General features: G+C 39.4%; 1 protein-coding gene across 1 annotated transcript; it reads left to right on the top strand.

Moving 5' to 3' along the window:
* Positions 1 to 1096: 1096 nt before the first annotated feature.
* Positions 1097 to 25744, top strand: LOC149547920 (metacaspase-4-like). The gene is made up of 2 exons (XM_089791966.1): positions 1097 to 1490; positions 24506 to 25744. Exons 1-2 carry the CDS (start codon positions 1145 to 1147, stop codon positions 25423 to 25425), a joined length of 1266 nt encoding a protein of 421 aa, XP_089648092.1. The 5' UTR covers positions 1097 to 1144; the 3' UTR covers positions 25426 to 25744.
* Positions 25745 to 27246: the final 1502 nt, after the last annotated feature.

Raw genomic sequence — 27246 nt, 5'->3', positions numbered from 1 at the left:
AAAAATATTCATTAAAATCAAATAGTAAAGAGTCTTATCGGATGAATGGCAAGAAAATTCACCCAGCGGCTGGAAAAATGACCCAACAAATATGATATGAGAATGCATGTGGATCTGTTGATTTATAAAAGACTTCACCAAAAAAATGGCGGGACGAGCATTTATGTGGTAGGTTGATATTAATGGCAAAACTAAGGCGAGAAATGTTGCCAATTGGGGAATGTGGATGGCGGCATGTCTGAAACTTGTTGACATATGCTAAGTCGGAAATGAAATGACACAGATGTACGCTGTGCATGGGGGTACTTACGCTTGCTAACCATGAGATGGAGGGGTTTGGACGGTGCAAATATGTTGCACCGTAGCTGGTGCCCATTGTAAGTTGCATATAAACTTTTAAATTCTTTGATTTGATTGGTCAAGCTAATGTCATATTAGCACTAACATAAATGGATACCTATTCCTGCCATGACAGCAACTACAATTATTATTAGCGTTAGATCCTTATGCAGATTTCAACTTACGGTCTCCCACTTAGGAGGCTGTGCAGCTTACCGTTACATATATTTTTTACGTCTATGCATAAAGTTATCTCTGATGATGTTTACTACAATTTCTTATTAAATCCATTTAAGCCGCGGCGAACCGTGCTCCACACAAAAAAGCCTACACCATTGTTGTTATTATTAAATTTTACCGTGGTCAGTGTAGCAGCCATCTGTCGGCAAGTATAATACGAATAGATGCGGCGGGAATTCTTTCCCTGTTAGAAAGAGAAATGATTGGGAATCCTTTATTACAGTTCCATTAATAAAAAGTTTTCATTTTAATCTGAACTGTTGACAAATGGGCATACCCGAAAATAATGAGAATAACAACCCCACCGACCTGGAGAACCCAGTAAAATCCCAGATTTTATCCACCATCCGTCCTTCCAGCGTGCCACCCGCGTAATTAATGATGGTCTTGTAGCAATCAAACGGCTTTAGACGCGCTAACGTGCTAAAAACGCTCTGCCAAAGGAAAGGGACAGCAAAAGGTGGAAGCTTGATCGTTTAACGGCTCTACAAAATTCAGCGAGTATCATCTGCTGTTTGTGGAGAGAGTTTTACAGTGGGGTTTGGGAGAGATTGATCAGATTGCTATGGCTAAGAAGGCCGTTCTGGTTGGATGCAATTACCCGGGAACCAAGGCGGAATTGAAGGGATGCGTGAACGATGTGAAGAGAATGTACAGTTGCCTGATTGAACGGTTTGGATTCGAAGAGGAAAACATAATAGTGCTGATCGACACGGATAAGAGATCCAAGGAGCCCACAGGGGCCAACATCAGGAGAGCCCTGACGAACCTGGTGGAAGGTGCAGAGCGCGGAGATGTGCTGTTTTTCCATTATAGCGGCCATGGTGTTCGCCTGCCTGCTGAGAGCGGCGACGAAGATGACACCGGCTATGATGAATGCATCGTTCCCACTGACATGAATCTTATCACAGGTTTCCTTTGATTATCTTTTCTATAGCATCTTCAATTCTATTTTTTCCTGTTTGAACTCATCTTTTTTTGGGACTGGTAAATTCTCCTTGTTAGATGTTCTTCAGATTAGATGACCCAATTTTGAGGGGTATGTGATCTTGTTTTTTTGGGGGAACGCTGCACCAGATGCCCCATTTGAAGGGTATTTCACTTTGCTTTTTGGGGATACGCTACACGAGATACTACAATTGAAGGGTATCGGAACTTGTTTGTTGGGGGCATGCTACTCCTAGAAGCCCAGATGGCGCCACTGGGGGTATTTCTTTAGCCTGCCTCGATCTTTGAGTATGTCTTATCGTAAGTCCGATGTATCCAACATGTTTTAACATTGATTGTTGTTCAGGTCAGATGCTCCCTACGAGAGGAGCGGTGTCTCACCTTTTTGGTTCGGTACACCAATTGGTCTAGATGCCATAACCCAAGGTATCTTTCAGCCCTTTCTACCCAGTGGGCTATCTCACTCCGGAAAATGGATGCTGATATTTGGTTTATTTCAAAATTTAACATTTTAAGGTTTAAATGTCATGGCCTAGGGACATGTTACCTTGCCTGTTGGGCATTCTACACCTATAGCTTTAGATCGCATGACCAGCGTATCTCCAGTCCGTTGTGCTGTCACACAAAGTTGAATGCATCAGTTTTACCTATTTCAACATTCGATATTTTTGATTTAGATACCATGACCTAGGGTATCTCGCCTAGCTTGTTGGGGTATGCTGCAGGCTACATGCATTGGCTTGGATGCCATGACTGGGGTATCTATGCAGCAGGTATTGTCCAGTGGGCTATTTGACACCCAGTATTGCATACAACACAGTTTTACATATTTCATCATTCAATGTTATTCAATTTAAATGTGATAGAGGGGCATCTTTCCTTGTCTGTTAGGTTATGTCATACCCACTGGCTAGATGCCACAACTGATGTATCTGTTATGTTATGTCAAACCCAACATCAGACACAAAAGTCTTACTAATTCGCTATTCAATATTTTTTATGTATATATGTGACATATATCCTGTGGATTTAAGACCAGATTTTTACTTTGAAAGTTCTGATTTTCGACTGCCTGAGCTCATTCCACTTGATCTTTATTAAATTGTGATATTGCTATCAGGATTCAATTGTATAGTTTTTGAGTCAAACTCATTGGACTGTGCTTTATGAGTAGTCGCTCATAGAACTCATCTCTCTTACCAATGGTTTTGCAAGCAAAGTGAGCTAAACACTGAAAAAAGCTTTGTGGGTAAGCATGCTTGAGCTGGAGTAGTACTGAGATGGGTGACCTCCAAGGAAGTTTCAACGCTTCACCTCTGCGAGCATCACCCAAATGCAATGAGTGCTAAATCTCCCATTCATTCTCATATGAGATGGGTCTTGTGAACCACTACTCATGAAATGTGTGTCAATAAATTTGACTCAAAACTACGCAATGAATACTGACAGCAATATAACAAAATAACTTGATGTGTATGAATATGCTCATGTGTGTTGATCTGTATGCATGAGTCAAGCCAAATTGATGCAACATATATAGTGTAATTCAAAATGATAGAAGAAATGTTTTAATTTTTATGAAGTTTCCTTTTTTGTAGAAGAAATGTTTTAATTTTTATGAAGTTTCCTTTTTTGTTGTCTCGGTTTATGCTAGGTCATGTCATCCCACATCGTTTTCATTCATTAGAACCTAACCAATCTTGTTGATGAACTAGGTATTGTCAATAGTTTGCAATTTAGAAGGTTTTTATAGTACTTTGCACGTTGCGATAGCATCCAAGGGCGAATTCTTTCATGGTAGCACATATATGTACTGAAATTAGATAGAAATAATAAAATGGAGCCAATCTATCAAAAAAATTGAAAGCTTGACAGTCATCATGAATGCTGATTAGTACTGAGGACATCATAAAATAGGCATACTTTGTTAGACCATCTGCCACCACAATACACAATTTTTTCCTTGCACCTTTAGGATTCCAGTAATGAAATCCATAAAAAATCTCCCCCATTATTGCTTTGGTATGGGTACGGATTGTAATAATCTTGTGAAAAATGTCAGTTTCATCCTGTTTTTTTGACATAACATACATTCTAATATGTTTCAACATATCCCCTTTGAGACCTTTCCAAGAAAATTATTCCCTTACTGGTTCGCATGTTATAGTATCCTTGATGTCCTTTGAAGGGGTATAACGGTGTGGTCTCATAATATTTTCTTCCATTTTTTTAATTCTTGGGTACTATATGTTCTTTTTAAAGGATGAGCTTTCCCACCACTTCGTACTTGTCATCTTGTAGCTTATTCTAAAATGTCATTATTCAATGCATCCTTGGCATATTGACAAGTAATGAATTCTTCCTTTCTACAAAGATGTCCATCATAGAGCATAGATTAGGTCTTCTAGATACAACATCAGCCTCAACTTTATTCCTCTCCTTCAAGTTTTTAATGTCAAAGTCATAGGCTTGCAGCTTGTTGACTCTCCTTCGTTGTTTGTCATTCAAATCTTTTCATTTCAAGAAAAACATTAGGCTATTCTGTTCTGTTTTGTGAAATGTCCCCTGCTAAGTAGGGCACATTTCATTTTGACAACAAACTTACCACAAATCATGTATTGCCCATGCTTAGCTAAGTTACACTTAATAAAAACATTTTCAAATCATAAATGGAACAGCTATGGGATGTTTGTTTTGCATTAGTACAACCCCAATACCTTCCTGGAAGCATCACACTCTAGCTCTTATGGTAGCAAGAAGTCTAGAATGGATAATAGTGGTTAGGAACTCATTTCTTTGATTTTCTCAAAAATTTGTTGGGCTTGTGCACTCTTGCACTCCATGAGAAAGCACCTTCTCAGTTTGTAATAGGATAGTTAGACTTGAATTCCTAGGTTTTTCTATAAACCAATATGTATTCAAAGAACACCCCAAATTTCCTTAATTGGTTGCTAAAAAGGTGGTACATGCAAGATTCAAAAGTAGCAGGTGCATTGGTTAGATCAAATAGTAAGGCTAAAAACTCAAAAGGCCCAAAATCACATCTAAAGGCTTTTCGGGAACATCTTCTTTACTCATCCTAATTTGATGATACCCATGTACATAGGTTTATCTTTGAGAAGTGTTTTCTCATGAAGCTCATCTATTAACTCATCAATCCTAGAGATGGGATAATGGCTTTTCTATTAAGGGTCTTCTAAAGGTTTATCTTGGAGAAGTGTTTTCCCATGAAGCATCTATTAACTCATCAATCCTACAGATGGGATAATGGCTTTTATAGTAAGGGCCGTGTAATCTATACACATCCTCATAGTGGCATCCATCTTTTGTACTAAGGCTACAAAGGAGGAGAAAGGGTTAGAACTAGGTCGAATATGCTCCATCTCAAGTAATTTGTAATGGTTTGCCAACTTCTCATTATATTTCCTCTATTGGCAATAGAATGTTGTAATAAGAAACTTTGCCCCTCCTAATTAAATAGTATGTTTAAAACCCTTCTTAGGAGGCAGCCCTAGTGGAATGTCTTTAAAGGTTATCTTATGTTTGTTTAGGATAGATTGAACGTCAACATGGAAAGACTTTCCTCCATTGGGTGAAAGATCTATCAAGTCTCACATATTGTGTTGCCTAGTCCACTTGTCCATGACTAAAATGTCTTTCCATTCTTTTGGACTATATCATGGATGGGTCACATCTGATAGACCTTGTAAAATTACTTCTTTGTCATTGGGTTGGAAACAAATTTTATCTTTTGAAAGTATTGGTAATATCTCCATAAGTAATATAACCATTGGATGGTCAAAACACATATGTTATAACCTTGTCTAAGGAAGACAAATTAAACTGGCCCAACGATCCAAGTATCAAGAAACAAAATAATAACAATCACTCAATGAACAATGACCCATGTAATTAAGGCATCAATTCACATAAATACAACAATGTAATTAATAATTAAAGGCAGCAGTTAAAAAGTAACTAAGACATCAGTTAAATTGGTTGTAAAGGGACACCACTTTTCAAAAGAGGAGGCCCGTCTAAAGGAATGTTGTTTACCCTCGTGGGGTAACAAAGACTAAGTGCATACAGAAAGTAAAGTGCTCAACATGGAATGTAAAGAGAGATAACAATATTATATTCATTCATTGATCACTATACACAAATGTACTTCCTACCAACATGTCTTAATTAGGTGCATACATATAGTGTTCGAGGGGTCGCAAGGCGAATTGTTGCGACCTTGTATCTCCCTCGGATGTGCCAACTGTCTAACTACCTAATAACCCGACAACCTCATCCCCCCAAAAAGAAAAGTCATCACTTGACGACTTTACAAAATAGGATACAACTATCTAAATACATCAAAAATAGAGACTAAGGGGGAGGTTGCGTCCCTGGAGTGTTCAGCAACCGACGCAACTCGTAGTCTTGATCCGCTCGGATTCGCAAATGCTTTTGTGTCCTCGTGTTGACCTCCACAACATCCTTTAGTAAGAGTGTTGCCTCCATGGCTTGTGCTTCCTTCTATGCACAAGCTGCTTTAGCCTCTTCTAGCCCCTTTTCAACTTTTCCTTGTCTTGCAAGAGCACTTTTCACTCTGTCGTCCAAGCTGCCTATTGGCTAGCCAAGTGAGTGGCTAGCTCCTCTTGAGCCTTCGCCTCCACCTCTCTGGACCTCTCAGCTACAACTCTGTTTGCCTTTGCATGCGATTGAGCATAGTAGGCGTCTTTATAAGCCGCTACTATCTCATATGCAAGCCTCTCCACGGTGCCGACGATTGGTCTCAACTCAGGTTCTGTAGCCCAGTCTGTTAGCATCTCTGGTGTCTCTACTGTCAGCCGCCTAAAAGCAAGAGCGGAACTGTTTGGGGCATGTTTGTCATATGTAGGCTCAGATCAACTACAATTCCCTTGTTCTAGTCAAGGCATTATGTCTAAGTACCCGACCTCTTTCCAAGACATCCTCCAGAGCCCTAATGTATGTCGTGGATCTCTCTTCGTCCAACCCATTGGAGAACCTCTCCTCGTCCTCCTTCCTAACCTGCTGGTCCATAGTTATCTCCATTCCTCCTATGGCAAGGGACTTCCACCTTCGGTGTGGCCCCCTCATCTCCTGGCGCATCCTCGGACAATGGAATCCGCTTCTTCTGTGGTGCTACTGGCATTGTAGCCAAAATCTCTTCTTGTTGTGGGCACTGAATGAAGGGATTGACGTTCGCAGGAGTGAGTCGGAACTATTGTCGCAAAAACATACTGGCCTGGTCTATCTCTTGGTCCCCTTGGGCCTTTGGTTGTGCCGACTGCCATGCTCATAGGTTCGACCAATAAGGTAGAAGCAATGGTGATGACAACCTCTATGCGAATTACCTTTAATTTGACTTGAGGCTCTGGTGATTTGCTCTCGTCTGCCTTTGTCTCCTGGTGCATCTCCATCGCACCTTTGTTGGAACAATAGCCACTACATTTGGGTTAGTCTGATTCGGGACAACTTTTGCCATCTGACTCTTGACAATCATTTCTATAAAGACTACTTCCCTCTCCCCTATCACTTGCTCATTTACCACTGCTGTGGTCTCAATCATCGTCGGGGTTGGTGTTATAACAATAGGTGGTCTCCTTTGGCCAAATGGTGGGATCGAAGGAGTGGAAGTGGTGGGTACCAAGTGTGCCAACGTGGGTAATAGAGTGGTGTGAATAGTGACCTCGGTGGAGACACTGCATGGGTTACGTCGTCCTTGTCCCCCATCTCAGAGTTGTCGCTCTCCAAAGTAGTCCCATCACTCATTGTATCTTCTCGGCCACTATAAGTGTTAGCGGTACTTAGTTCCTGCATCATCCTCTTCTAGCCAGCCATCGTGCCACTTGTGTCTAAGTGTCGCCAATAAAATATTGGGGTTTCTCCTTATGCTAGCTTGCCTTTCGGTGGTACTTGAATTTGATGAAGTGCAGCCTCCAAAAGTAATTTGATGGCGTGGTGGGGCATGTAAAAAGTGTGGTGCTGCAGCGTCATAAACTCCTCCATTTGATCAGCCAGGACAGATGCCTAATCATACACCACCCCATTCATGAAAACAATTTGCAATATTGAAAGCCTTACTTGCCCCTGTTAGCTGGCTTTTCAGGACATCCATGATACAACGCCAAGGCCCTTCCTTGACAAAGTCATGTCTCAACCCTCTACTCCTGGTGACCTTTATGACAAAATCAAATTCATCAGCTAAAAGTTCCGTACCCACCAACTTAACCCAATATTCCTTCCAATCCTGTGGAAGTTTGTGATTTGTTATTGCCACCTTACGATCTCCTTGCTCTGGAATACCAAAAAATCTATTAAAATTGTGGGCTTTGAACAAAATAGTGATAGGGTGTTTTTTGTATTTGAATGAGCTCCTCTTGCTAAATTTGTCATACAATTCAATTATGCTTCTTAGTATCGGCTCAAAAAGCCTGATGGAAAACATTGGCATTTGGGTGGCCCAATGCACTTGTGCGCGCACTAATATTTGCTTGACGAGGTATATGCTCGACGTCTCTTGGCACCATTGGTGACATTCAATGTCGTTCAGGCCCTCAAATTGAACTGTGCGATGGGAAATGTCTTCCTTTTGGGATGCTTGTTGCACCTTGGGACAAACTGTCTACTTTTTACTACTAGAGGTGGCACCTTGGCTTGCAACACAAATGCTTGAAGCGAAGAATCGTGCATTCCTGTCTATGTTGGAACTGTCTACTTTTAATTGGTCCTTCCACTCTTGCCTCTTTCTCGTCTCAATTGCATACCTTAACCATTTCTTGTTTTCTCGTGTTGTAACAAAAATGGTTAGGGTTGCCCTGCAGATGCAATTAGTTCTACTGACCCCTACTCTTTACCTGCAAAACTTCATTCTATTAGGGCGTGCTCACTTGTCTCTTGGTGGGGTGTGGACTATTCTCCTCAGAACTACATGATATCCACAGGATGCCCTTCTTTGCTTGTGGCTTTTCCTCTCTGTAGATACTTCCCTTCACTATGGTTTGGTTTCATGAACGTGCCTCCTTGAGTTTCTCCTATTCACCACAACTAATTTTCCTTCGATTGGTGACGTTTGTTGAACTTGGTTGCGACATGTTGTACATATGGTTGTGTTTGCGAGGGTTGTGGTGTGTTCGTGACACATATCCACAGAATACATATTTGTGGGACTGTGTCCGCATAACACATGTTCGTGGGATAGTGTGTCCATGGAACACATGTCCGTGGACATTGCCCACCAGACTTTTTTTTTCTTTTTAATTTTTTTAATTTTAAAAAAATGTTTCTCATAGCTAGTTTGCTTTGTGGGTCGCTCTGTCCTTCATGCCCTTGGTGATAGATTTTGAGTTTCAAACCATTAATTGAATTTGCTATTTCCCACCCATTGAGACTCCACAGCTTAATGGCTCCATTGTCACCAACTTCTTGTACTTTGTAGGGTCTTAGCCATATCACCTTGAAATTCTCGGGTTTATTCTCATTATGCCCATTATATCTTAGTACCAACTATTTAGGCTGAAACCTTGTCCCCTTCAAATGTTTATCGTGCCACACTTTACGATGAGTTTGTGCTACCTCAGTCGCCCATTGCACTATTAGCTGTTGTGCGTCTAGCTTGTTTAGCCTATACAATATTTCCTTTAGACTTTCCATATCACCAAGTCTATTGTCAATTGCTATGTGGAGCTTGGGACCATAAATTCTGTTGGCACGAATGCTTCTTGCCCGAACATTAGGTGGAATGACGTTTGTCCTATTGTGACTTTGTACGTTGTGTGGTACACCCAAAGTGCTTGCTCCACCTTGCATGATTTGTATATGACTAACACTAGAATTTTGTTCATTCCCTCCGTTGGTCGCTGGCTCTTGGATAGTACGTGATCGATAGATAGTGAATTTTTTTAACTCATTCGTGAGTAGTCAGATCACATGATTGACGAACTGACCTCCCCTATCACTAGTCAACTAGATAGGGATGCCATAACGCGTGATTATCTGCTCATAAATGAATTTTGTTGTGCTTGTTGCTGAGTTGTTGGGCAACAGAAGTGCCTCCACCCACTTCGTGAGATACTTCATTGCTACCACGATGTAATGGCATCTGTGAGCCAAACTTGGCTTTAGGGGTCCCACAAAATCTAAACCCCGTTGTTTGAACAAATCTTGGGCATGTGTTGGATTGAGCGGCATGAAATCCCATTTTAAGGGTTTACTTGCATGCTGACAAGTTTCGCAGCTGACTACCCATTATATGGCATCATTGTATAGCCACCATAGCCCCAGCAGAATTACTTTCCTCGCTGTTGTGTTCAGTTCCATATGCTCTCTTGCGTGGCCTTCATGGACTTCCCAAAGGATGCTCTACTCTTCCTCCATGACGCATCTGTTGACAATTGGCTAATGGAGATATGTAATTGTTGTCATTTATGGCAACACATGATGTACATGCTTGTAGAAACCTCGAAAATAAAAGATACTTAGTTTTTGGTACCTAGAAAATTGTCTAAGTAACAAATTGGTTTACAACAGTGTATTGTTTTGTATGTAACTTGTTATTGACATCATATTATGATTGGCGAAGTTAGATGGAGACAGTATACATGATGATGTGTATAACCTCGAAAAAGAGATATTCGCGTTTAACCAGTAAAACAAAACAACAGAATTAAAGGTAAAGGAATTATTTTGTTTACAAAATAATTACTCGACCAATTAGGGCCGACATCCTAGATGTTTACTTTTAGTTGGAAAAGTATATTATGGTCTTAGCCGACTGAGTAGCAATTTGTGAAAATGCATGGTATTTATGTGAAGGACATCTTGCGAAAAGAAGTGTGCATTTTTGTATTGTGAGAAGTGATATGTGAACTTTTGTGAAGCAATATATGTGAAGTTTTGAGAATTTGATTTTGTGATCCAAGATTGAGTTGCGATCAGAGATCAGTCAAGAAAGAAGTTACAACACCTATATATCTGGAAGACTAATTACTTGTTTGGGCAGTGAGCTCTTCTTGTAATTGGAAGTGCATGTTTGGGTAGTGAGCTCTTCTTGCATCTACCATACTACAACTCCTAACAAGGTTGGAATCTCCTAACATGGATTCAAAGTTTCCTAACAGGGACTCTCCATACTGAATTTTTTCATTGACTCCTAACAAGGTCCATCCTCTAACAGGGAACATATATATTAGTATATTATCTAGTGGGTATCATCCCCACCGGGGTTTTCCTTGGTTAACAAAATATGGTGTTATGAGTTATCTTTGTGCATGGTAACTGTTACTGTTCAACACTACTTGTTTACTTTCTTATGTATGGTTCAAAGTAATAAATAATATCCAGTTGGTGGCTAAAGTTTTAAGATTACTGATTCACCCCCCCTCTTAATAATTCCTATTTCTAACAGCATCTTCTCGATACTTGGTCTGGCCCCATTTTTTACAACAGACTATTGATCAGGGAAACATTCTGCTTCTTAATGCCAACTTCCATCATTTGTTTGGTGGCATCTTCTTGGGGAATTGTGAAGTGGATAGATATTCATTGATGCTTTTTTACCACTCCAGAAGGATGGCTATACAAAATAAAAGCGCATTTGGGAAGTCATCATTAACTCCTTTTGGTGGCTCCCTCGATCTGACCTGAGATAGTTGATTGACTATAACATGGCTTAGATAGTTGATTGACTATAATGTTTCTCTTCCTCGGTCGCACTATGATGGTGAATGTAAACTCCTGGAGTAGCAACAACCATATGCCCACCCTTCCCTGAATGATGGGTTTGTTTATCAAGTACATCAACACCTGGTGGTCTACGTAGAATGTGAAGGGCATTGCCAACAGATAGTGTTTGAACTTTGTACATACACCATTCCTAGAGCCTCTCGCTCCTTCGTGTTGTAGCTCTTCGCTTTTGACAACAATTTGCTAGCAAAGTAGATAGGATGATCTAGGCCATGATCACCCATTTGTGCAAGTGTTGTGCTAATTGCAAAGTTCGCGTCCATGTGCACGCGAAACTTGTCATCCCAATTTCGGTATGCCAAAATTGGTGCCCCTAATAATGTTGTCTTCAATTCCTTAAAGGAGTTTTCTTGCTCCATACCCCAAACATAGGGTTCCCCTTTTCTTGTGAGCCTGTTGAGGGGGCATGAAACTTGAGCAAAGTTCTTTACGAACCTTCTGAAATATCCAGTATGCCCTAAGAATGATTTGACTCCACTTACATCGGTCGATGCTTCCATCTCCACAATCACTAGTATCTTGTTAGGATCAATTTTGAGTTCTGTCTTACATACAATGTGCCCCAACAGTTTACCCTAGGGTACCATGAATCTGCATTTCTTCGGGTTCAGCGCCTGCCTGGCCCAACAACAACTTTCCATGCATTACCTAAGTGCTGCCAAATGCATGTCTTGTCCATTGAAGATAGACCAATCATCCAAGAAGGCACGAAAGTTCCCTATGAACATTTTATCAAAGATACAGAGGATTATTCTTTGGAAGGTTGTTGGCGCATTGCACAAAGTGAAGGGCATCCGGTTATATGCATAGACGGCATCTTCTACTAAGAAAGTGGTCTTTAGCTTATCCTCATCTACCATCAATATCTGTTTATAACTAAAGAACCCGTCCATAAATGAGTACGTTTCATGTTCAACAACTTCTTCAAGTATTGTATCCGTGAATGGAATAGGGAAGGGGTCTTTTATAGTGATAGCATTCAAGCATCGAAACTTGACACAGATCCTAATCTGGTTTGCCTCCTTTTTCAATGATATCGCAATGGGCGAAACTCATTCACTTGTCTCAACTTGAAATATGATTCCTGCCTCCTACATGCGTTTGATCTCTTCATCAACCCTAGCTGCGTAATTCTTGTTCATCTTGTACGATCTCTTCTGCATAAGTACCACGCTAGGCACTAGGGGTATACGTTGTCCACACAACTTTGGTAGTACACCCTTTAGGTCCTTGTAACTCCAGGCAAACACATCTTTGTACTCCATGAAGATTTTGAATGCTGCTGCCTTCAACACTGGATTCCAATCATTGCCAACTAGTATGTTGTGTGAACTCTCTTCATCCTCGAGATTTGTGACTCGTACGAATGACTCTCTGTACTTAATTGGTTTCCTTGTGTCAAAGTTGTGAGCAGGACTTTCATTCACCCTGGCTTCTCCTTCTTTGTACTCCCCAAACTTCGATGGAAAAACCTCCTCTTCTACATCCATTCCTTTCACTCCTAGCATATTGCAACTTGGAAATAACTTGTAATCTTCTGAACATCTTCAAGTTCCAGCACACTTTCATCATTAGGCTCCATCCAATCTCTCCCCTCATCCCTTCCACCAAATTCTCCATTGGATTCAGATTTCGAACCCATCTCACTCACCATTTGTGTTTGAAGGTCGATAACGAACTTCCTTTCAACTCGTTCCAAGGAAAGCATGTTTCTCTTCCGATTATGGTTTGCCCTTGCTGTTACTAGACATACCCTTCCCAAAATGGCATCACACCCCCTCTTTTTCAATGGAATTATGATGAAATCTAGTATGAATGGTTGGGTTCCAATAGTGATTGGTTGAGCCATGAATGCTCTAGAGGTTTGATTCCATGTTGGTTTGCATTGAGTAAGTTGAAGGTGGGGGCGACAGGGTAAGCTTCCCAAGTTTCTTCCATGTCTTCTCTTGAAGCACATTTACCCCCAACCCACCATCAACTATGGTATCGGTGAGGACTGTCTCGAGGATACCTATCTCCACTACTGCAGGGTACCGTCCATTGTTCAACGCGAGTAGCATAGGGTCTACCGCTGATCCTCTCAAAATGGTTGGCCGTTGTGTGGTGCTGATACTTAGTTGTGCGGTGTAGGTGTTTAGTAATGTTGTCTTTAACTGGGTTAAGGTGTGGAGGAGGTCTTGTATTTTAATTGGAACCTCCATTTGCAATATCTGCCTTATTATGTTATTCTCAACCTTTGTTCGTCCAGAGGTACTTGTAGCCATAGGTGAATCCCCTTTCGCTTTCATTACCTTTTTTATTTTCTCTTTCATCTCCCATACCCTTTGCCTCTCTATACGGGGACCAAGGTACATGGCTTGTTTCGCTTGATTACGAGTGATTGCCAATACGTCTTCTTCGATGTTGAGTAAGTTCACCCTAGGCTTTGGGCAGTTGGCTTCTTTGTGATTTCCAGGGCCACACCATCGACACAATTTCTGTGGTGTGTTGTTTTTATTGTAGTCTTGAGTGAAGTGACCCCATTGGTTGCATGCCCCAACACTGAATAATCGACTAGCCCTTTGAATTAGTTTGTTCGATGATGATAAGATACAATAGACAGCTGGTTTGATCGTCAAGATTCATAGTAGGAGGTTGGATCTGAAAAGGAATTAGGATTAGTGCTTCTAATTTGTGGTCCCTTAGATCGATGGTCTCGTGGACGCATTAAAATCCTTCATTCATTTATATTGTATCCGGCTTCTATTCTCATTATCTCCTCTTCCTCCTTGCTGGTTATTTTGGACCCCACCAAATGACACATTGTTTGTTTGCTAGTTGGCAGCCCTAGAGGTAGATGGTTGTTCCTGAGTGAAAAGGACTTGTGGCCCTCTTGTCTTTAAGTTATATGGGCACTCCTTGGTGGAATGGCCCATCACTTGGCAGATGTCACATGATGACTTTTTAGGACACGCTTCTTTTGTGTGTCCTCTTTCTTTGCACATTGTGCACCACATTTCTCCTTCGTCATTCCGCCCTGCGCCTCTTTTCATTGTCTTGAACTCCTGCATCATGCGTTCCATATCCTTTTGTAATGTTTGTACCTTTTTATTAGATTCATCATCATTGCCACTATCCTTGGTCGAGGATTTGTCACTCTCAAATGATGACTTGCTTTTCTTTTTCTTCTTTGAGATTTTGCTTTCACTTTCCAAATTCATCGCTATGTCATACGCATCATTATACGATGTTGGCGGTACAATCCTCATTTTTCTTCTGAGATATGTGTTTAATCCGTCAACAAACCATCTCTTCTTTAATTCATCTGCCGGTTAGGTTCCATCTTTGCAAGCAATTCCTTCAACATTTTATTGTATGCTCAGACAATTTCCTTCTTTTCTTCCTTAGCATTGTAAATCTTTGTGACGATCTTATTGTCATCTTGAAGAAGTTTAAATTTTGCTTGGAATTCTTTCCTGAGATCGTCCATGAACCTATTTTTGTTTTGTCCATGTCCGAATACCAGTCGATAGCAACACCCTGTAGGGTTGTAGGAAACTGTTGAACCCATTCATCTTTATTGGGAACACCATTTGCTGTCCAGATAGTTTCACACATACAACATCTGAGAGGATCTTCCTTCTCGTCACCCTAAACTTGGGTAATTTTTGTTTTGGCCTTGCCATAATTAGCAGCCGCTATGGTGCTATAGGTGCTTGTTGTGTTTGTAACGATTGTTGTCATCGTTTTGCATGCACTTGTGCCTGTGTGCACTATGGTGTGATAACTTCTACGAAGAGGCGTGGTCTACTATCGAATTGTACTCACTCAAATGGTGTATCCAGGACAAAGTAATCACTGTTCGTTCGTGCTCCTTCAACACTTTGAGCTGCATTGGTTCCCTCTTTACTTCTGTTCGGGTTCACCACTCATGGTGGTTGCTGTGTCTGTAACGATTGTTGTTGTTGTGCATGCACTTGTGCTTGTGTGCATTGCGGTGTGATAACTTATGCGAAGAGGCGTGGTCTACTATCAAACTGTACTCACTCGAAGGGTGTATTCGGGACAAAGTAATCACCATGCGCTTGTGCTCCTTCGACACCTTGAGTTGCGTTGGTTCCCTCTTTACTTCTGTCCATGTTCTCCACCTGTGGTGTATGCATGTTTAGAAACTCCTCCCTCATCTCCTCAAACAAATTCAACCTTTGTTGTGTCGCTTCGAGTAAGTCCTCAGTACTTTTTTAGTTATAGACGGTTAGGCGAACCCTGCTCTCCGTTTAGTGCACAACTTGCGGACTGAAGTCACCCTCCGTGACCCACCATCGTACCCATCAACAAGTTGCCTAAGCCTTTGTCGTCACTCGACTTGTTGTGTGAGGATCAAAGCTCTTTGTGCGGCGTGAATATCATCATTATTTTGTGCATTTCTATTTTTATTTTTGTTCAATTGATTTGCCAGTAATCCTCAAAAAACATCATAGTTAACAAGAACACTTTTATTTATGCAAGTCTCTGTACATCATAACTTTTTCAGTCGTAGACGGTTAGGCGAACCCTGCTCTCCATTTAGTGCACAACCTGCAGACTGAGGTCACCCTCCGTGACCCCACCATTGTACCCGTCAACAAGTTGCGTGAGCCTTTGGCGTCACTCGACTTGTTGTGTGAAGATCAAAGCTCTTTGTGCGGCGTGAATATCATCATTATTTTGTGCATTTCTTTTTTTATTTTTGTTCAACTGATTTGCCATTAATCCTCAAAAAACATCATAGTTAACAAGAACACTTTTATTTATGCAAGTCTCCGTACATCATTATGGTCGCCTGTGCAACCGTTATAGAGGTTAGTGCTCTTTTTCACTCACTCTACTCACATTCGCATGGCCTAGGGCTTATGGGTGGGACCTTCGGCTATTTTCATCACGCTCTTCTGTTTCCTAATGGTTGCGTTCTCAGAAGTTTTGAAGGGTTTGCTACCTTAGCTGCTCTCGCTTGATCTCCTCACGTTGTTGTCTCTATGCCAAAAAAGCTTGTGCAAATAGTTTGGGAAACCAGTTGCTGGAGGGGCTTACACTCAGTGGTTCTTAGACAGTTTCCTTTGGAACCTCTTCCCATACGACTTCTCTCCCTACGAAGGTTTCAATACTCAAGTGGAACAAAATGTAGAAATTCTCTGTTAGTTCATGCTCCCTTTCAAACAACTCAGGTATTCCGTTTTCGTTAACTCTCATGTTCTCCTCTAGAGGTATTCCCATTTACTCTATTTGTGGTATGTCATTGGTCGCGTTGCTTTCCCCAGATTTGAAACGACGACGATGCCAAATGTTTACCCTCGTGGGGTAACAAAGACTAATTGCGTATAGAAAGTAAAGTGCTTAACATGGAATGTAAAGAAAGAACAATATTATATTCATTCAATGATCACTATACACAAATGTACTCCCAACCAACATGTCTTAATTAAAGGAAATGGTGCATACATATAGTGTCCAAGGGGTTGCAAGGCGAACCGTTGCAATCGTGTAATTCCATCGGATGTGCCAATTGTCTAACTACCTAATAACCCAACAACAAATGCCACTGTTCAGCAATAGGAGAAGATAATAAGAGTAGAAGCTTTTTGATCAAAAAGGGCATTCATCTAGGAAGGAGTCATTTGAAGAAACATCAAACCATCAAGGAACCATTTTCAAAAGGGACATCAGACACCACAAGAGAGTAGATGATGACATTCGATGATCCAATTGATAGTTAAGCAATAAGCATTTGTTCAAAGTAGAGCAGTGATAAGCATCGAGGAAGGAAACAATAGTAAATTAGATCAATCTACATTGGAGTAACAGATTGAAAGGCAAGGTTTAGGTCATCCCAGAAAGGAGACTGTACAATTGGTATTGGAGTGTTGTTCCTTCTGACTTGATGGTACAGACAAATATATGTGCTAAAAACATATGAATATGATGTCTATGCAAATAGAAGTATGGAGATATATTCACATGGTCTTTTCATTGGTTTTAGTTGTCATTTAGAGTAGTTGTGTATTGTTTGGAGTTTATTGCAATCAACATGCATTTAGTATTCAATCCTTAAATCAATATTAGAGATGGTTAGACAATCAAATCCCACACTTTCAAGGAATACGTAATGTCCTTATCCCAAAAATGATAGGATGCCCAAAGTGTTGGAATAACCAAAAGGGACACCACTCTGTAAAAGAGGAGGCTCGCCTAAAGGAACACATTGTTCAGCAACAGGAGAAGATTATAAGAGTAGAAGATTTTGATTGAAATGGGCATTCATCTAGGAAGGAGTCATCTGAAGAAACGTAATGGCCATGCCCCATAAATGATAGGATGCCCAAAGTGTCGGAATAATATAAAATCTCGTATCTTTGCATATCCTTGAAATATTCTAGTGTCATGATTATAAACTCTGAAAAGGAAAAATCTTCATGGATAAAGTTCCTGATGTTTCTTTAGGTTTATTACAACACATGCGAGGGGTAAAGCATTATGGTTTGCTCGTGAATCAACACATACTCCTCCAACATGCACAAATTATTGTTTGAAGAGTTCTAATTTGAAGCCAAGGGCTGGTCTCTCCATTAATAGAGTTAATTCTTTCAATGTCACCCATAGTATTTCATTTAAAATTGAGTGTCAACATGATTGAAAATATGGGAGTAGAAGTGTGAACTAAGGCACCTTCTTGGCCCTAAATGACCTTTACAAGCCGAAAATGTGGGTTTAGGCCCCATTCCCAACTCATGGGATCAAAAAGGCAGGGTTAGGCCTTCTTGCTTGCTCTAAGTGGTTTATGAGTGGCAAGGTGGGGTTAGGCTTCCTTCTTGGCTCATGGGAGCATTAAGGTGGGGTTAGGCCCTCTCCTTGGCTCTTAGAGGTTTATGAGCAGCAAGGTGGGTTTGGCTGCCTTCTTGGCTCATGAGAATAGTGAGGTGGGGTTAGGCCCTTTCCTAGCTCTTAACAAACCCTTTGATGCACTTGCCTAATTTAGGTCCAAATACTTGTTTCTTTCTTATTTGATCTTACCAACCTGCAAGGTAAAAACAAATCAATGGATGCATTCTAGTCAATGAGAAGAGATCTAACAATGCATGAGTTTGTGTGTATGCTCAGTGTCTACATATATTAATGTGTATGCTTTTTGTTTTTATGTGTATGCTTTGTGTCTGCATATATTCATGTGTATGCTCTGTGTTTTGTTCATACCTAATGTGTATCCAATATGTTTACACCATGAATATCCATGATTGCTTCCAATATGTTTACTCCATGAATATCCACAACTTATGATAATATCTATATAGTGCAGGACAAGGTAAATTATGAAGTAGACTCCATGATTATTCAAATACTGCTTCAGAACAAGCAATTTTGGGGAGGGCATACTTTCATCACCTTGTCTAAGGAAGAGAAATTTAACTGGCCCAATAATCCAATTATCAACAAACCAAAAACAGTGATTACTCAACAAACAGACACCCATATAATTAAGGCATCAATTTTAATAAACAGTGATTTAATTACATAAAAACATCAATTTAGTTAACAATTGAATGAAGGCAGTGTTTAATAAAAACTAAAGAGAGTTGCTAAATTGGTTGTGAAAGGATGCCACTCTTCAAGTGAGGAGGGCTGACTAAAGGGACACCACCTTTCAGTGATACAAGAAGGTTGCAATGGTAGAAGATTTTGTATTTAGAAGGACATCGATCGAGGAAGGTGTCATTTGAAGAAACACCAATCAGTCAAGGAATCATTTTCATAAGGGACTTCAAATATCATAAGAGACTAGCCAATATTCAGCGATCCGATTGATAGATCGAACCATTCAGCAATAAGCATTTATTCAAAGTAGTAGGGATCAGCATCAAAGAAGGAAAGAATATTAAATCATATATATGTATAGCAGTATTGACTGAGATGCAAAATTTTGGGTAATCAAGCAAAGGGGACATTACAACATCCATGATCCCCATGGTTACCACAAATTTAGTCATTTTTTCCCCTTTAGGTTTCAAATTCTTCTTCACTCATTTCTTTGTCTGATATTGCTTCTAAGTTGTGTGCTTGTCCCATTCTTGAACACTCATGTCCAAATGCCCATTTTCCTTACAATGAAAAACACAACCCTTTCCTTTAAAGCTTTGTCTTGTCTTCCTTTATATGGAAACACGAAGACAGTGTCTTTGGTAACCAATTTTCCTTATAGGAGGGTTGGGTTTGCACCCTTGAAGGCACATTCTTTGAATAGCTCTTGTCCTTTGTTTTTGTGACTTAAAAATCTCAAAGCCTTTTGGACTTCATCTAGAAGTGTTGTAGGGTCACGGGCCATGGATGGAGTCTTTTAATCCCTCCATATATGCGTATGTGAGCCTCCCCTTGGAAACACCCAATCTCAACTGATTTCTCTTGAAATTATGCCACATAATCCTCTATCAAACATTGTTTCTTTAATCGGGTCAACTCTTTGAAATGTGTTTGGGGATGCTTTTGATCAACAAGTGTTTGTGTAAACTCATTGTAGGTTGTTACATGTTGATGCCTTGGGTGGTAATTTTACAGTGTCACCATTTGTGTGCAACCTCTGACATATTGTATAATGGGAAATTTACATCTCCTTTTGTCATGGGGCTAAGAGAAAAAAATGACTACTTTCTGGATCTATGCTTGCACAGTTACTTTCCTTGATCAATCAAAATTGGGAAGAGTAATATTCTCTCTTTGTTGTAAATCCTTGTTGGGAGGTGTTTCTTGTCTTTGCATCACAATGTTCTCTAAAGGAGATGTCTTCTTGGGTCAAGGTCAATTTGAGTATGCTTTTGCACATTTATTAGTGTCATAACAATGTGGGGCTCTTCTTCTTCTCTGTTGCGCCTCCCTATGTATGAAAGTAGGTCTTGTTAGGTGATCATAGCAGAGTTATATTATTTTTAGAATGGTTGTAATTAGCTTCTCTCCTATTGCTTGATTAGGCCTAGCAGTATTTGATTGAATTATTCGTGTTTTTGGAGTATTTGGAGGAGTTGTGTTGTTTACTCCTATTGCTTCATGAAAGCTCTCGATTCATTTCCCATGCTACCCTCATGATTACCTGTTATATTACCTCTAATCAGGTTTCTACTTGCCTCTAGTATTCTCCTCTCTCTTTCCAAGGCTCTTTTGAGCTCTTTGGCTTAATAGCATATACGTCTGTTCTTCATCTTTAGGCTGGCAGGATCAAGGCGGCTCTGATACCAATTGAAACACCCCCTTTTGGAATATTCCTGATTTTTGCCCTAAAACAATGCGTCCAACTTAAGATGAAAAATGCATGATACCTATAAATTTGACTTCATAAAACAGATTATCAATTGTATTGTACTTTATGGGCTATTCCTGGTTTGGGTTCTGCAAACAATATTTATTACTCCAGAATGACATTGAAACATTTAATATGAAGAATCCATGATAGCATCTTATACATATAAGCATCATTTATATATAAATCAATGTACTTTAATATCATTAATATTTAGTCCAAGATATTGCTATAGTCAACAACATCGCGAGTTCATTGGAAATGGTTGCAAACAGCAATCTCCTGGATGGTCATTCTGGTGTTGTGGGAGCCTGGAAGGATTTCTGGTCCTTTCCATTCCCAATCAAACTTGGAGGTCAATCGGCTTCCTCAACCAAGTACAAGAGTACAGGAAGGATTACTGGTCCATGTAACCTCTTAGTCCACAAATATGGCAGGATTTATGGTCCATCCATCATGGGGTGGTGTACTTGATAAGATGCAAGAAATATTTCTGGTCCTTAAGCTGTTATGAACTTGGGAGGCTGGCCATCCTTCCTATTTGCAAGGCATCTGTATAAATTTAAAATAGATTACTATGGGGATGCACTATATTAATTGCTAATAAATAGCTCTCAGTGGAGATGCAATCGATGGCTGCAACAAACTTGATCTCTGCAATTTAAATGTAGAACTGTTCCTAATTTTAGTTTTATTTATAAATATCAGTCTTTGTTGCAATTGATATTTATCCCCAATAGATATTTTATGTCTCAATTTAAGTCAATGCATTCACAAATGAAATGATATCCCTTCTATATCCTTCACAGTGGGATGATAGTCAGAACCTTTATTATTATCACACAAGTGATGCATCTCCTCTTAATCCAAGTTCTGCTTAGCTTAATGCCAAACACATGCCAATTAATCATCTATGTTTAGGAATTGCTATCAATCAATATTGACCAAACATATTAATGGATTGTTGGTCCTTTTAGTTTCTTCCTCCAAAGTTTAAAGGCAGCAATTGGAGTGTTATAGTGCTGCAATTTGTTTTGTAAGAGTAATGTCTTCATGGCGGGGGCATGGCAAAGATTAACTCCAAAGAGTTCTTAGTGCAAGGTCATAGAATCCTTGACAGGTTTGGTTCTTCTAAAGAACAATCAGTGAGGCCTTAATCCTGATTGTGTTTCTTTATGTAGGCAAAATGAAGTTCTGGCAAACTCTTTGATTTTTCTCCAAGCGAATTTTCAAGCATATCAGGGAATGATTTAGCATCCAGATAATGTTGTCGAAACAGAACTGAATAGGAGTTCATCTCGGAAAGAAAATCTAGAACTAACCCAAACTAAGGTGGAATCATGTCACAGAACATATAGATTCAGCCTATAGAAAAAATAAATTAAAACCAAATGCTAAGGAGATTCTACCTTTTCTCCATATCTACCACAATGGAAACCCTGAACAGAGTATTCCGAGTCATTATTTGCATTTATACAAGAAGCCATGAAATATCATGGTGCTGGGGAGCCCTTCTTTCATTAAAATATCTTTTAGCTAGGAATGTTACAGTATTGTCCTAGGATTATCACAACTCTCTAAACAGTGTAGTTTCCAGAGGATTGGTTTTTCATTACTGGAAAGTACTTTGTTCAAAAACTCCCCTAGGATCTGTTTTATGGCATAATCGGCATACTAAATGTGGATCACAAATTAATCTTGTATGATCCAAGAGGATTCACCAAATAGAGCATGCAGTTACACCCAAGCTACCCTCATGGCTTGATAGCTATAGGGCAAGAACACCTTCAAGATGCTTTTAGGAAACACAGATCCGTATCAAATTCTAGCAAATGCTGCACATCTAAAATGGACCTTTCGTCTCCACTATGACCCTTTTTGAATTATGTATAGTAGTGTTACAAGACCCACCAGGACTTGCCTAGAATCAGCAAGTCTTGAGGTTAGCAAGTTTAAATGATGCCCAAGGACCTTTGGCACATGTGCTTGGTGATTCTAGCTAGACTCATTGAGTTTGCTTGACTAGTTGGACTTGGTGAGTTTTTGTGGGTAGAACTGCCCAAGGACCTTTGGCACATGTGCTTGGTGATTCTAGCTAGACTCATTGAGTCTGCTCGACTAGCTGGATATTGTGAGTTTTTGAGGGTAGAACCGTCTGAGTCATGAAAACCATGTGGAGAAGCATCTATAGATGAAAATTCTTAAATGCAAAAGCATGGAACTTGAGCTTTTTTAAAAACGGGGTAGGAGGAAATTCAGAGAATTAAAGTGATAAAATTATGAAAAATGGCCTGCTGCACTAAGGGTTTGTGTGGGGCTTCTTGACTTTAATGGAGTGTTTGCCCCTTAACCCATTGAGTGTGCTGCCCCTTGATCACATTGGAGTTGCTACTTTAAAATCTCTGCTCTAGTTTTAAGAAACAAAAAAGTGAACATCTTTTTGGGCCATATTGGATGCAAGAGCAACTCTTATTCTTTTTGTGGATTTTTTTGAAAGAAGATTCTTAATAATTAAATCGATGCTTCCTAGTTTTTCTAGTGAAACCCTATCCTAGACAATGCTTTTAAAGCTGCAACAACATTTGCAGACTTTGTGTAAGAAACAAGCACATGAATCCATGTAGATCTAGTAATATTGGGTTGAGGGATACAAGCTCCTTTCTACCATAGTTTATGATTCCATAATGTGATTTTTGATTTTGATGCCGTATATATCATAATCCACGAGTTTCGTGCACCTAAAACTCTTGACGATATTTGCATATTTAAAATGTTTCCTTCAGCTAAAATTCACTTTTATAGTCAGTATCAATGAACGTTTGTGTATATAGTCACATTAGCTTCTATTTGAGTAGTTCATCTTTAAAATTCATTTATTGAAGGGTGAACAATACAAGATTTAAATCCTTAAACTTGTATATTTTTCGATATGCATCTGTAACAGGTGTTGCAGGAGTCACTGTGATCATTATAATTGGCAGAAATAAACAACCGCACACCTTTCCCAAGGGCGTGCTTGTTCTGGAACAATCTCTGTTTGGTTTTTATTCATCTCTGTGCAGTTTGATTGTCTATCAATCTTTTGCACATGCGATACTCAGCTGGAAACTTCCTGTCTTGGATCATTAACTCTGGGCCATGGATCACAATCCTTGTGTCTACTGGCAGAGCATTGCAACTGTGGCAGAACCTATAGGTTTTTTTTCGTTTCCAGAAAAAAAAATCTGATATTAAGTTGTGCATAGTGTGACTTAATTGTTTTTCTTTCATCTGACCATTCCCAAATACTAAATATTTCAGGCATGTTAAACATCAAAGTATTGATCAACTGATCACACACAAATGAAAGCCTTTGAACACCAATCCCCAATCTTTTGCACTTGCAACCTAGCTCAATTGTGGGAAATGATTAGTATGCTTTAGTTTAGTAGGTTTTCTACTAATTTCTTTCATTCCTAAGTTTCAGAAAGTAGCTTTTTAGAATCTTGAGATTCTCTAAGGTGACGAGTTCAAGCCAATTCATGGTTTCAGAGATAAAATCTGGAATGATCATGTGACCCTGAACCACACAATTATACTGTTTGTTTCTCTTCACAGAATGTGAATTGTGGTCAGTCTCAAAAGCTATATAGCTTAGGTGGTTTTTTATTGGTTTATTCATGCATAATGGAATTACATTGCTAATTAGTTCAATTAATTCAGTTCATTTTTCATTGAATTTTGGTACTGTTTTCATCTCTATTATGGCTCTCATGAAGTATAAGTTGCATATAAATAGTGTTACTTATTTCCAATGCATATAAAAAGATTTCTAAGCAATTGGTATAAAGGTGAGCTCAAAGATGCAGTATAAATTTGAGCTCAAAGATGCAATAGACAGTTAATATGACAATGCGAAGCTGAGACCTGAAATGTACAATGCAGATGATGATTTCCGCGAGTTCATTGAAAAGGTTCCACGCGATTGTGTCTTTACAATAGTTTCTGATTCTTGCCACAGTGGGGGTCTAGTTGAGAAGGCAAAGGAACAAATTGGGGAGAGTTCTATGAATAGGAATGAGCAGAATAGGGAAGCTGAGTTTGATGGGGAGCAGAAGAAAGAAGGTAGATTTGGCTTCCGAGACTTATTATCTGAAACTGTGCATGATGCCTTTGAATCTCGAGGCATTCGTCTACCTTCCCGACATGGTCACCAGCACCAGAGAGAAAACGATGAAGAACCAGAGGTGCTGAACTATAGGGAAGGGGAAGCTAAAAACCGTTCTCTTCCTCTGTCTACATTGATAGAAATTCTGAAACAGAAAACTGGTCGACAAGATATTGATGTTGGGAAAATCAGGCCAACTCTTTTTGACATGTTTGGAGAGGATTCTAGCCCCAAAGTGAAGAAGTTTGTCAAGGTTCTTGTGACCAAACTGCAGTCCAATGATGACGGTGGGTTCCTTGGGACCATTGGAAATTTGGCTCAGCAGTTTCTGAAGCAAAAGCTGGATGGAGATGATAATTCTGAGTATGTAAAGCCAGCAATGCAGGCAGATGTGTCAAGCACCCAGGAAGTGTATGCTGGATCTACTAAGAAAGGGATGCCACATACGGGGATTTTGATCAGTGGCTGCCAGTCTGATCAAACTTCTGCAGATGCAAATCCTACTGGAAATCCTGATAATGCATATGGAGCTTTGAGTAATGCAATTCAAACAATCATTTCTGAACGTGGTGTTCCTGTGGCAAACCGTGAGCTGGTGATGAAAGCTCGGGAAATGCTGAGGAAGCAAGGTTTTAAACAGCGCCCAGGTCTTTACTGTACTGATTGGCATGCAGATGCTCCCTTCATCTGTGATTAGAAAACATGATATAATCATTTGGCCATATGAACTTCTGAGCAATAGTTTCTGTATAAGTGTTATTTTACTAAGAGTGTTCTGACAATGGTTTCATTAGCAGTAAATTAAGATGGTCCATGGGGACAATTTCTTAGGGGTTTTTGGGGTTCCTGTGTATTAAATGCATTGGCTTTCCTTGAAAGGCAATGTATATACAGTTCCATTCACTGCATTTAGCTTTGATTGCTGACCTTTTATCTGGGCTAGTCTGTGATATTTCAAAAAAGTCATTGTTGTGTTAAAAAATAACTTTTTTCCAAATAGATCTCAATTACTGGAATGTGTTTGTGATTACTGAAATTTCTTCTTGGTGTTCCATGCTACTGTTATTTGCCTTCTCATGTATATAAATTCCAAACACAAATTAATGAAAAATAGCAAATAATATTATAAATAATGGCTCAGGCTTCTATCTGATTTTTAAAACATATCTGAACCTTATAAGAATACTTTCTAAAATTAGACATAGGAAGCCAGTCTGAAGTTGAACTCGGACGAAACTTTTTTAGCATATGATACTGAGCTAAAGAGGTTTGTTCTCTTGGAGTTCTTGTGATAGTGAGCTTTTCAAAAGAATTTAACATCCAATTGTCACAGACACTAATATCAAAGAGGTTAACAGTAACAGGTTTCCACAATCCATTTGTAAAGCACTGAGTTTTCTGGATTAGATTGTGTTTGTTTATTTCATCAACGTTTCGGATCACACTACATGATCCATCATCAGGATAAGAAAGTGCAGGGTGATGATGGATCATGATGATGGATCATGTAGTGTGACCCTGCACTTTCTTATCCTGATGATGGATCATGTAGTGTGATCCGAAACGTTGATGAAATAAACAAACACAATCTAATCCAGAAAACTCAGTGCTTTATCAAAGAGGTTGTTCACATTATCGAGGTTAGGTTGCAAAAATTTCCTTTTTGATGCTGACAAAGTGATAATTTGAAAGTTCAACTTGACACTGGTCATCAGGTTTTAACTACAAGCAGTATGGTACTGTCAATTGTATAATCATGTGGGAAGCAGTATATAGACATTGTGTGAACAGAAGCAGAATGAATTGTAGCAATATTTTTTTTTATCAAAATGAAGAATTGTTTTGGCTATATATAGATTTTCTATATATTCTGCTGGCTTGAAACTCTCTGCTTAAATGCACACACTGCACTTGTTAGGGAACTGCATTCTATTTAGGCTCATCATATGAATGGAGGTTCAGGTGGTCTGCAAGGAGTACGATACCATTACATGAAGCTTTAGACACATATATAGCATATATTCCAAGTACGTTAAATAGGTATTAGACAAACTAATATGTGCCTTGAGAGAGTTCATTCATTGAGGTCGAGAGAATTAATGCCTTAGTCTTGTGGGCTTCTTTTACTTGTTCCTAAAGCAGGCCTCATATATTTTCTCATTAATGATTCAGATAAATTTCAGCAGCAACCATCCCATGGAAAGGGAATATTCATCGTGCTTTTTTTTAACTTGCGCCTATAATCTCTTAATTTCTCAAATCAAAACCCGTTGATGTTTTTAACTCGATTTGCTTACACACAAAATCAAGGAAAACTTAGTAGCTAAAGTTGTGTCCCAAATAGTTTTCCTTTTCTTTTGTACTAGCAGGTCTTTATTGTCTAATGGAAAAAAATTTAACACTCCATTTTACTGTCTTACAAACCTTCTAAAGTAGTTATAAATGAGAACATTTCCATATCATTTATGACATTTTGAGCTATCAGATTTTGTTTCGAAAGCATTGTCTATTACTCTGT

The sequence above is a fragment of the Cupressus sempervirens genome, chromosome 7 (genome assembly GCF_028749045.1).
Source record: "Cupressus sempervirens isolate cs-2001-9-10 chromosome 7, ASM2874904v1, whole genome shotgun sequence".
NCBI lineage: Eukaryota > Viridiplantae > Streptophyta > Pinopsida > Cupressales > Cupressaceae > Cupressus > Cupressus sempervirens.
This window is presented reverse-complemented; position numbering and strand designations above follow the sequence as displayed.

Coding starts and splice junctions, on each gene's coding strand:
- LOC149547920 (XM_089791966.1), top strand. CDS start 1,145: ATGGCTAAGAAGGCCGTTCTGGTTGGATGCAATTACCCGGGAACCAAG. Junction 1,491..24,505: donor TGACATGAATCTTATCACAG/GTTTCCTTTGAT, acceptor TGTACAATGCAG/ATGATGATTTCCGCGAGTTC.